Source organism: Corythoichthys intestinalis, chromosome 1, assembly GCF_030265065.1.
Source record: "Corythoichthys intestinalis isolate RoL2023-P3 chromosome 1, ASM3026506v1, whole genome shotgun sequence".
Classification (NCBI taxonomy): domain Eukaryota; kingdom Metazoa; phylum Chordata; class Actinopteri; order Syngnathiformes; family Syngnathidae; genus Corythoichthys; species Corythoichthys intestinalis.
Window position 1 is genome coordinate 16,291,306 of NC_080395.1, and position 12,105 is coordinate 16,303,410.

Below are 12,105 nucleotides of genomic sequence, written 5' to 3' on the forward strand. Positions count from 1 at the left end.
CGACAACGTGGCCGCCGCGAGAACGCAGTGAAACGCGGGCGTTAAAGTCAATCAGCCAATGCACACCAGTCGCAGTGCGGCCGCGTGTTAGACGCGTCCCAGAAACAGCTCAACACGACGCACGCGAAAAGAACGGCAGAGTTTATTATTTTATGCGAGACGCAACCCTCCTGCGTCAATACTACTACCGGTAGCTAGGATCGGGCAGACCGGAAGTCACTCGTGTAAAAATACGGTGGATCCGGTTGATTTTCAAACTAATACGCAATCGTAACCCACTTTTTGAGTCCATCAGATCTCTTGAGTGGTAGATCCGGGCACATTTGACTTGTCGTTGTTGATTTACTGCTGTCTTCTCTGCTATAATTAACATATAGCTAACAAAACCCTCCTACCACAACAAAACAAGTAGGAACTAATATTCACATAGGAACTAAAGTTATACAACATAAAATATACAATATAAATGAATAATACATCACATTTGTAAAATGTAAACACATAATTAAATAAATAATAACCCATTTAAATAAAATAAATGGAAATGAGCTAAAACACCTGTAATTAAATAATAAGAATAATACACAGATCCTGCTTACACAATTAAATTTATTAATTTCTGTGTGGCGCTTTAACTTGAGAAAATCCACCAATAAAGCTTTTGAAAACCGTTCATAAGAAAAAAGAAAATGATTCATCGAGGCATTTCATTTGTAAAATACATGTTAAAATCTTTGTCATTGGGATTGCTTTTCTCTTTAGCACAGGACTTCTTTTTTCTTCTTTCCTTCAGAAAGAAAGCTGACCCATACGCGGGGCCTGAATGGCAAATTGTTGTTGGATTTTGTTTAAATACCCGCAACTTTTTGAGCAGAATTCTAGCTTTGTATAGGCTAATGTTCCTGCTGTTGAAAGCACAAAGGTGTGTAATAAACAACTCGCAATTTATATTTTGCATTTTGTTTTCTCACTGTACCGAAAAAGAACCGAACCGTGACCTCAAAAGCGAGGTACGTACCGAAACAAGATTTTTGTGTACCGTTACACCCCTAGTAACTATACTAAAAAATACATGGACTTGTGTGTAATGAGACTACAATTATGTTTATTTGCGTGTATTAGTATTACAAGTACAAGTACTTGCGCGTACTTGTAGTTTAAGAGCTTGTACTTGTAGGTACTACTAAAGATATGTGTACTTGCGTGTACCTGTTCTACAAGTACATGTCCTTGCTTGTACTCGTACTACAATTACAGTATGTGTATTTGCATGTATTGGTATGACAAGTACGTGTATTTGCGTGTTCTTGAACTATAAGAACTTGTACTTGTGTGCACTACTATGGATATGTGTACTTGCGTGTACCTGTACTACAAAATACATGGACATGTGTGTAATAAGACTACAATTATGTGTATTTGTGTGTACTTGTACTATAAGAACTTGTACTTGTATGTAGTACTATAAATATTTTTACTTGTGTGTACCTGTACTACAAATACATGTCCTTGCGTGTACTGGTACTACAATTATGTCAGTTTGCGTGTGTTGGTACTAAAAGTATGTGAATTTGCGTGTACTGGTACGACAATTCACATGTATTCATGTGTATTGTTACTACAAGCATTGTTGTTAATAATGGCGTTAGAATATAACAGCGTTACTAACGGCGTTATGTTTTTTCAGTTGTGAGTAATCTAATTAATTACTTTTCTCACCTTGGAAACGCCGTTACCTTTACTGAGGTGGGAAAGGCGTTCGTTACTATGCGTTACTATGTTGGTTGAATGACGCAAGAAAAGTCTGAGACAGACGGACTCACGGAGACGAGAGAGCAGAAAAAGAGTGGTGAGGAGGCAAGGGAGTTGTGACGCCGTTGCAAAAGCGCTGCTAGGTGCCAATAATACCTGACTGTAGCCGATAGCCTTCAAACTACGCCCACATGATGCTACGGTAGATATCAGATATTATAGAACTAGATGCAAATGGCAGACACGGCGGCATTAGCAACATGTATAAAGAACTAGATGCGTTAGTAAACAGCCGCCTTCTTAAAGCAGTAGACTTCTCAGGAAGGCTCTGTTGTAGAGAACCTTCCTAGCGAACCTAAGTAACTTTTGATCTAAAATGCTCCTAAATCGGCAAAATCTTGACTTAAATCTATCTTTAAATGGTGAAACAGTTTTAAAACTTACACATGTTGAAAGTAGACAGAAGGGAACTAATGCAATAACGGGAGCAATTTTAACAACTTTAACGATTGATTCACAACATTAAATGACTTCCACACATAGCAAAGGTTACTATCTAGTTATCGCAATATCCGCAATACCCCTGTGTCTAGTTAAGTTTAGGGTAAAGAATTGGGCTAGGGCCAATTGTCCCAAAAACCCTTTAAACTTCACATTGTGTGACCTGTTTTATTTTATTTTTATTTATTTATTTTTTTCATAAAAATTGTCACCAGTTACTTTGCCAAGTAACTAATTACTCTTACATTCAGGTAACTGAGTTACTAACGCAATTACTTTTTGGGAGAACTAATTTGTAACTGTAGTTAATTACTTTTTTAAAGTAAGATTAACAATACTGAATACAAGTGCGTGTACTTGCGTGTACTGGTACTACAATTACATGTATTGGTATTACAAGAACTTTTACTTGTGTGTACTGGTACTACAATTATGTATACTTGCATATACTGGTACTACAATTATGTGTATTTGCATGTATTGGTACGATAAGTGTGTGTATTTGCTTGTTCTTCAACTATGAGAACTTGTACTACAAATACATGTACTTGCGTGTACCTCTACTAGGTAGCAAGGAAACATTCACATTTTGTGATCGTAAATGCATGTACATCTATTACAAATATGTGTACTTGAGTGTATTGGTACTACAAAGACGTGTATTTGTGTGTAACTGTACTGCAAAATACATGGACTTTTGTGTAATGGGACTACAATTATGTGTATTTGTGTGTATTGGTACTACAATTACTTGTATTGGTACTGTCAAGTTCTAACACAAATCATTAGGAAGACAGTATTACAAGAAAACTTGTACTTCTTTGTACTGGTACTACAATTTACATCTTGCGTAAACTGGTTCTACAATTATGTGTATTTGCACGTATTGGTACAGCAAGTACATGTATTTGCTCTTGAATTATAAGTACTTGTACTTGTGTCTACTACTACAAATATATGTACTTGCATGTACCTGTATTACAAATAAATGTTTTTGCATGTACTGGTAGTACAGTTACCTGTATTTGTATGCATTGGTACAACAAGTTTGTGTACTTGTGTGTACTGGAATGACAATAACATGTATTTGCGTGTACTGGACTGCAATTGTGTGTACTTGCTTATACTTGAAATTAGAGATGTCCCGATACGATATTTGGATCGGATCGGACGCCGATATGGGCAAAAAATGCGGATCGGTATCGGATCGGCCGACACGGAATAATTCCGATCCAGACTTCCAATCCAGTTTTTTTTTTTTAATCCGGTCCGGGTTTTCCAGCGCACCGATGTACATAATCTATTCCAGTTTTTGCTTCGGTTTCCCTTTCCGGTTTCCCGGTTTCCGCATTTTACAGCACACCTTCAACACACTACATTACCGTCTCCCAATTTACTGAGAGACTTAATCTGTAAAAATGTCAGCTGTGTGGGATCATTTCACCTTAAAGGACGACAAAGACGAAGAGGCAGAGTGCAACATATGCCACAATAAAGTTAAGCGTGGTGGTAAAGCTGTAAGAAGTTTTAATACAACCAACCTAATCAAGCATTTATCGACATACACATGCATTGAAAACTAGGTGCGTTAGTAAACAGCCGCCATCTTAAAGCAGGAGACTTCCCTTGTAGGCTGTTGTAGTGAACCTTCCAAGCGAACCTAATTAACTTTTTATCTAAAATACTCCTAAATCGGCAAAATCTTGACTTGAATCTATCTTCAAAACAGTTTTAAAACTTTTACATGTCAATAGTAGACAGAAGGGAAATTATGGAATAACGGGAGCAATTTTAACAACTTAAACAGTTGATTCGCAAAATTAAATTAACTGAATGTAGTTCAAAGCTGCTGATACAGAATGGGGACTTGAGTAATTTATTTACTGTTTTAAAATGTTAACTTGATACTGAAATAGTCGTTTATTTAAACCTGAGAGGCTTTTTATACAATTTTTGTAACTAATGCACGAAACATTAAAAACATCTAATAGCTTGGGGGGTTTGTGGGATTTTCCACAGACAGTTTACAATATTATTTGCACGTTTTACTGAGTGACTATGCCATTTCTGTTTGTCATTTGTAATGTTTTGTATTTGTCACTGAATAAACAGATCAGTTTCTTGTTACCAACCATTGTGTGTTATTCAAACTCACCTAATTCAGCTGGCTAGTTGTTATCAAGAGTACTAAAACCCTTTTCAACATGAGTCTGACAACTAAGTAAGGAGGCTAAATAACTTTAAACTTTAATACATGCTCAGATAGGCCGGTATCGGTATCGGCCGGTATCGGTATCGGATCGGAAGTGCAAAAACCTGGATCGGGGCATCCCTACTTGAAATATAAGTGTATACTTGTACTACAGGCATGTGTGCTTGGGTGTACTTGTACGAGTTGCCGACACGCTCAGCGAAGGTAACCATGCAATTTCTCCAGAAATTACATTTTCTGTTATTGCAACATTTTTTTTTTTTATAAGATATGCTGTATTTACATTTACAGTTTTTGCTGGTAACATTTTTGACTTAAAAAAATATATAACTCTGAAAATATGACTTTATTTCCCCTCCCACTTACACACACACACAGATTCATTCCCATTTTGCATGATAATCTGCAGCAGGAGGCGTTAAAATGAAGCGATGCTTGTCCTTTCAAGTCCTTTTGTCCTCCATGGCTTTTCTTTTAATATTGTCACTTGTAGAGTTCCAAAAAGTTTATGTGCTGAACATGAGGTCCCCTTGGCCGGACCCCCACTCGGTAAAATCGGGCTCCCCGCCAGAGGGAGGAGAGTCCAAGATGGTCCTCTTCTCTCCAAACACCTTCTCCTGCAGCTCGATGATGTCATTGCGGATGTCGGCCATCATTAAAAGCAGAAAGTCGAACGAGCCGGGAGGGCCCTGAAAAATACGTTGGTGGGTCAGTTGGCTGCCATTGACGACGGGAAGTGTTTACTCCATTCTAACTGGTGGGCATATTTATTTAAATCAAGTACAATAGTACCGTAATTTTCAGACTATAAGGCGCACCTGACTACAAACCACCACCCACCAAATTTGACACAAAACAACATTTGTTCATAAATAAGGCACACTGGACTCTGAGCCACAGCTGTCCTCAATGTATTATGGGATATTTACACCAAAAGATATTAACCGGTAACACTTTTTTTGACAGCGGTGTCATAAGACTGTCATAAGACCGTCATAATCATGACATGACACTGTCATGAGCCCCATGAAGCTCTGAACCACTTGGCAGCAAAGCTTCATTGCTTCAAGAAGCTTCATTTGGCTGTCACTGCTCCCCAGTTATCCTCTGCTGCCTCCAGCTGTCAACACTGTTATCGTCCCACATGCCTCCTAGCATGCATTGCAGCGCTACAGATGTAAATAACAATCAAAATTCATGTTATGTACTAATTATTTCTTCAGTTACTGTTCCAGTTGTTTCATGAATTGCTAGTCATGGTATTTTGGTTACACATTTGACCGTAGCGCCATAAGACTGTCATAAGAACATCATAATTATGACATTTTGAGTCATCCGGCAAATGATCTCACTTTTGAATGGATGTAAAAGATGGAGTTAGTGACATAATTTGCTGGATAACACTTAACGTCATCTGTCATAAGCATTCATTAATGCCCATGATATTGTCATAATTATAATATATCATAATTATGATGGTCTTATAGCAGTCTTATGACGCCACTGTAAAATAAAGTGTTTCCTATAACCCAAGGAAAATAAACAAATAAGCCGGACTGGACTATAAGCCGCAGCATTCAAAATGAGGGGGAAAAGTAGCTGTTTATAGTCCGAAAATTACGGTATATTGATCGCACCCTTCAAAAACACATGAAATTCTATTAAAGTAGATACTCAAATTGTAAATTGATGTACAGTGGGGAGAACAAGTATTTGATACACAGTCAATTGGAAAACCCATTGGCAGTGTATCAAATACTTGTTCTCCCCACTGTATGTATACAAGAGGTGCAACAATTAATCCATTAATCACCAACTCATCGATTAGCAAATTAATCGACACCTATTGTGATAACCAATTAATCGTTTAGAACCTTTTCACCTGAAACGTGTTCAAATTTTTGTAATTATACCTATAAGATGTCGGTTGTTAATATTAGAGTTCTTCATTATATTTTTGTTCAGTCAAAGAAAGATGAACAAAAATCTGCTTTTACTTTGGAAAACAACAATTCACATTTTTGGACATCTTAAGTTTCTAAAGTCTAAAGTTTTTTAACATGGCTGGAACAGCTACTCGATTAAATTGATTAAAATCCTCAACGAATTTGATAATTGATACAAAAGCTGTAATAAAATATCATTTTTGAAGGAAATAGTCATCCATTTTGTCTTCATTGTTACTTACAACCTGCTTAAAAGAACTTCAAGGTAAATTGTGAAGGTATTTGAAAAAAAGTGACATTTATCCGACTGATCGATTAATTGTTTAATTACTTGTCCAATTAATCGATTATGAAGATAATCGTTAGTTCCAGCCCTAATTGTATAGCATTTAAGCTAGCAAACATTTGCTATGCAAGTTAGCTAATTGTTCTTTTGTTGAACTTAAATCCTCATTTATTAATTATTTGATACCGTTTAAGGATAAGCTCAGGTATTTTAATACGTTTTTGGATGAAAGTGCAATCCTGCATAGTTTGAGGAAACACTCGGGAATTTTATTTTGTATTCGCATTTAATACTGTTTTGAAAGTGCAATCTTTGCAAGCCTTTGTTTTTCTCCTAAAATCTATTCTGCAACACATTAAATGTTCCTAATCCGATGATTCGATTTTTTTTTCAACAAACTAGTTGATAGATTAATGGACTACTAAAATAATTGATAGCTGCAGCCCTAATGTATACACACAATAGATGCCTTTCAATTTGAAATGTTTGAGTGTTTTCATTTCAGTTTTGGTATTGCAGCAATTCTACCCTTACTATCACACATACTGTACACAATATAACACAGTTCCATTCAAATGCATGATAAACTTACAGGGGGACCACTGGGACCATCAGCTCCTCTGTCACCCTGAAAGTAGGAAATGTTATACAGGTCATGTCAAATTATTCTGTTTGGCACTAAATCAATATCCCAAAGGCCTTCACAGACGAGTACCAACAAAATGTCAACATTTAAATGTTAAAGAATTGATTAACAATAAATCAAAACACGTAAATATTAGAAATTCAAACAATAAAAAATGACATCTCATGATCTAAACTCTATTAATAACCTGACAAAAACATATTGCATAGATAAAATGAGTGAGCTTTGAGTACATATGGACATTTACGATGGAGGAGTAGGAATAAATTTTTCTTTGTGGCTGTTTTTTAGCTGATGTTGTAGTTGTCAGTTTGGCCACCAGAGTGAAGCAGTGCATCTCAAAAGAAATGGACTGACCATAAACATGAGAGTATTTAAATACAGTATATATATGAGTTTGAATACCTTTGAGCCGTTTCTTCCAGGGGCCCCAGGTGGTCCCTTCAAACACAAAATCCATATCTTAATACATCTCAATCCCAAACTTTTTTCCAATATTATTACTACACCAATGATATAATGTATATATATATATATATCATTGTTTTACCACTGGTCCTCTGCGACCTCTTTTGATGTGCCTTAAATCAGGCTCTGGACCCATTGGCCCAATGTCCCCACGAGGACCCCTTGGCCCTGGGGGGCCTCCCCCGCCTGGGTCCCCTCTAGCTCCTGGCCCACCTGGGTGACCTGTAGAATATTATAGAATATAGAAAATTCTTTAAAAATCAAACAATGTGATTTTCTGGGGGTTTTTTCCACATTCTGTCCCTCATGGTTGATGTTTACACATGTTGACAATTACAGTCCTCTCTAATATTTTCAAATGGGAGAACTTGCACAATTAGTGGTTGACTAAATACTTATTTGCCCCGTTGTATTATAGTTTTGCACAACATCTTACCTTTATTTTTGGCACTCCCCTTGCCCAAACATGCCCTCTTTACGCCCGGAAACCCAACCCCCTAGAGACTCGGGGGTGGCCGTACCCCCGCCACCCCCCCCCCCCCCCCCCCAAGCTCCACCCCTGGTAGAAGACATCACCTGGGAGCCCAGGAGGTCCCGGAGGTCCAGGTAGACCAGGACGACACGAGCTGTCGAGACTTTTTCCCGGCCTCCCGAGAGGAGGTTTGTCGCTGCGGTTGGCCCGGAGATCAGGAACCTGCTAGCACAGCAACCATTAATATTGAATAAACACTACAAACTAGTAGTACCATTGACTCCCTGCCAATGCTACCTGCAGACCCGCTAGTCGCAGTTTTATTTGCAGCAGGCTGCTTTTCATGCTGATGAAATCCTGGCAGGTAAAGGAGCAGGTGCCCGCGCTCATCAGCGTGTCAGACTTTTCTGATGAACTCACTGAAAACATTAAATGGATGAAATATTATCATTTCCAAATTGTTGACATCGGCCTAATTGTTGTTACGTTAATTAATGCTGACATTAAAACAAGAGATAACAGTTTAGAACAAGGGTCGCTTAATTAACATTAGTCAATGTATCATTACCAAGCACACCCATGAGATTGATATGCACATCTTATTAGCATATTAGCTTAACATCTTACTGTTGTGCACTGCAATGCAGGATCGCTGGTCAGGAGCCAGAATGTACCCACTGTGGCATCGACATAGGAAACTGCCACCTGTGTTGACACACTCGTGCTCGCACACGTCGCCGCTAGAATCTTCGCACTCGTCGATATCTGTCCCAAGTGAAAGAAAAAAAAAAAAAAATCACAACTTTCATATGGAAACAAGAGTTAATTAGGGGGCTTCTTTAAAGTGCATGTGACACGAAAAAGCATGTTTATTTCATAATACATGATGTATTTTATGCTCCTGAATGATATGGACCGATTGGATGTGTGTGGAAGCGATGGCTATATTTATTTAGTTTTTTGAATCCCGCGCCATGAAAATGAGTGACTTCCGTCTTCGGTCTTGCATTGAGGAGGAGGGCGCTGTGACGTGTACGGCTGAAGGCGTCCTCTTCACTTTCCAGCCGTACTGTTGTGTATGAGGACTAAGGATTCAGCTGATTTTGCGGATTAATACATTTATTTTTCGCATCACGCAAGCCAAACTGCTGCAAAAAAATCTTGCTGTATGAGGGAGAGACGTGTGCGCCTTTTTGAAGTTTCAAAAGGTTCCCATTCACCGTGGATATTGGCAAAAACAAGCCCGACTACTGTGGGACCATTGGACTTACGAGGAAGTGAGTAAACATCTAGTTTTGTATTATGTCAAATACGAATACAGCGATTACAAAGTAAACACTACAAACTTTCTTTGAATAAAGGACTACTTACGTTTGATCATTGATAGGCATGTAAAAAGCTCTCCTCGTGCACATTAGCTGCACAACAACTGCAGCCTCCCTCCTCCGGGGAACGAGCTGTAAATTGCTCTCCACCGGGCGGTTTGCCGGTCCGCGAAGACAATCGACAACCCAGTCGTCATGTCAAATAATCCGGGCTAGTTATGTGTGATTTTCCGCTTCGAAGACTTTGAAACATCACTCGGTTTGGGTTAGCATGTCGGCTAGCTGTCACGCCTCTTGATTTGTTTACATCGTTTACATTTACAAGGGAAATGACATATGTCCGATTTAGGTGTCATAAAATATCGTTCGGGAGGTGCGACAGTAAAGGTGAAGTCGACAGTTTTGACCATTATGGCGTAATTTTGCCATGTCGTCCTGAATAAGTGCATTTTTATGATTTCATATTCCATTTAGCACAAGACTGTTATTTGTCATGACTATGCCATTTATTTAGCAATTGGGGAAAATACTTGGATACAAAGAATATCCTGTAAAAATATTGAAGTAAAGAGACAGAAACAATGACATTTTGCAGCTCTCTTCGTTGCGTTTTCTTCGTTGTGAATACTTCCCCCTCGATGGGCTGACTGGTCCTTCTCAAGCCATTTATTTAGCTATTGGGGAAAAATACTTGGATAAAAAGAATATCCTGTAAAAATATTGGAGTAGAGAGACTGAAACAATGACATTTTGCGGCTCTCTTCGTCGCGTTTTCCTCGTTCTGAATAATTCCCCCTCAGTGGGCTGAATAGTAAAACCGATGAGCCCAGTCTCCCGCTGACGTCATCCACCTGTTGGGGACGCTCGAGCCCTATAACGGTAGGCGTGGCTAACCGGCAGATTAAAAGACTAATTTCTCGTCATCTGCGCTTTGCTGAATTGTTGTATATAGTCGAATCGTCTCAAAATATGATTCTAATTCACATAATAATGCTATTTAAGACTTTTTTTCTCCTGTCGTATGCTCTTTAAAGGGCACTAGTTTAGCTCATTTGCTGCCATTGATAGCACTAGACATGATTACAAGCGTTAATCCTTTATATGACACTCCTTTAACTCACTGGCTGCCATTGACGGCATTAGACGTCCAATCCGTTTTGACTGTGAGGCTGCCAACTTCTCCCACACATGTGTATTCACGACCCCACCCCCTTTAAAAAAAAATCAACTTTAGTGTGTTACTGGGGGCGATAACCAGATTTTTTTTTTTTTTTAATTTAAATTAATTTTAATTAACATTTTACTAATGTATGCATTTATTTATTCTTTAACAATTATAAACAATTAATACTAAAATGTACAGTAATGATGAACTTTTTCATGTACAAATTATGTGTTTTTCTCTTAAATGTTTTCAAACATGCAACCCAGGGGCCAATTGTGGCCCATGGGCCAATATGTTGTGGCCCCCCGTTTGACATACAATTGTAGTATTGCTGTTGTCTGCACGTAATTTATTTTAATCAAATCAATGAATGAATTGAAGGATCCGTTTGAGTGGGGGGGATTTAAATAAATTAAATAATACATTTAATTAAAAATCAATTATTTAAACAGTCATTAATTCATTTGCTCCCAAAAACGTATAAATACATTGTATTTTTAATTGTTTCAGTGTCTCAAAAACGTATTTATACGTCTTTTACATTTTTTCACAAGAGACATCTCTAGGTTCTGATGCACCTTGCTCCAAAACACAGCGCTCAAAATCCATTTTAAAGCAATAAAACTGGCCACTGGAGGGCAGTAGCGCATTTGGTAAGAACTCATATCGGACCATGAAAGATAATAAATGAAGAGAAATAGTCAGAAAACGGAAGTTGGAAGAAGTAAGAAGCGTGAGAAAAATGTGGAGAACGATGTAAAACACAAGGCATATGCCCCACACAAGTTCCCTAGGTGAATTATGTTATGAGTTAGTGGTCACTACAAAAGAAAGATAAAAAAAAAACTATCTTGATGAGACAGGCGGTGATGGGAAAAAATTTACCCTGTCTGCCGATACAGCCGCGACCACAACAGCGTCATCTCTCAGTTCAATAGTTAAGTTATGTGTAAATAAATTGTTACTTTGCGATCAAAAGCTCTATTTGTCTGGTTGTTTATGTTATTTTGCAGAAGGAAAACATGAGTCAGATATTTGCGATGTCACAAAAGCAAAAACTAGCTGTGTTAAAGTCAAAGTTATGTTTAAAATGTATGCTTTTGCAAAAAGCCAAATTTCTGTTTTTTCATCAGAAATTGGAAAATTGCTCAAACTAAGCTATTTTCTAATGCTGATTTCTAAAGAATGGAAAAAGATGAATTAACTTTTTTTTCCTGCTAAAAGAATAGAGTCTGATCTTTCTTTTGGTGTTTATATAGCAATAGAACAGAATTTTCTGTGGGCCAAGCAAAATCAGTCAAAATCCAGTAAAACGGCCGGGAGCGAAGGGGG

The 12,105-nt window shown here is 37.9% G+C and overlaps 1 protein-coding gene across 2 annotated transcripts in view; it reads right to left on the bottom strand.

Annotated features, from left to right (window-relative positions):
* Window positions 1–4,901: 4,901 nt before the first annotated feature.
* The window catches only part of LOC130922331 (collagen and calcium-binding EGF domain-containing protein 1-like), a 96,421-nt gene continuing 89,217 nt past the window's right edge, over window positions 4,902–12,105 (bottom strand). For both annotated transcript variants that reach the window (XM_057847062.1, XM_057847071.1), the window contains 7 exons: window positions 8,911–9,048; window positions 8,581–8,702; window positions 8,388–8,505; window positions 7,894–8,033; window positions 7,749–7,784; window positions 7,290–7,325; window positions 4,902–5,154 (listed from right to left, as the gene is read on the bottom strand). In XM_057847062.1, coding sequence (XP_057703045.1) covers window positions 4,972–5,154; window positions 7,290–7,325; window positions 7,749–7,784; window positions 7,894–8,033; window positions 8,388–8,505; window positions 8,581–8,702; window positions 8,911–9,048 — 773 coding nt within the window. In that variant the 3' untranslated portion in view covers window positions 4,902–4,971. The remainder of the gene's footprint in view (window positions 5,155–7,289; window positions 7,326–7,748; window positions 7,785–7,893; window positions 8,034–8,387; window positions 8,506–8,580; window positions 8,703–8,910; window positions 9,049–12,105) is intronic.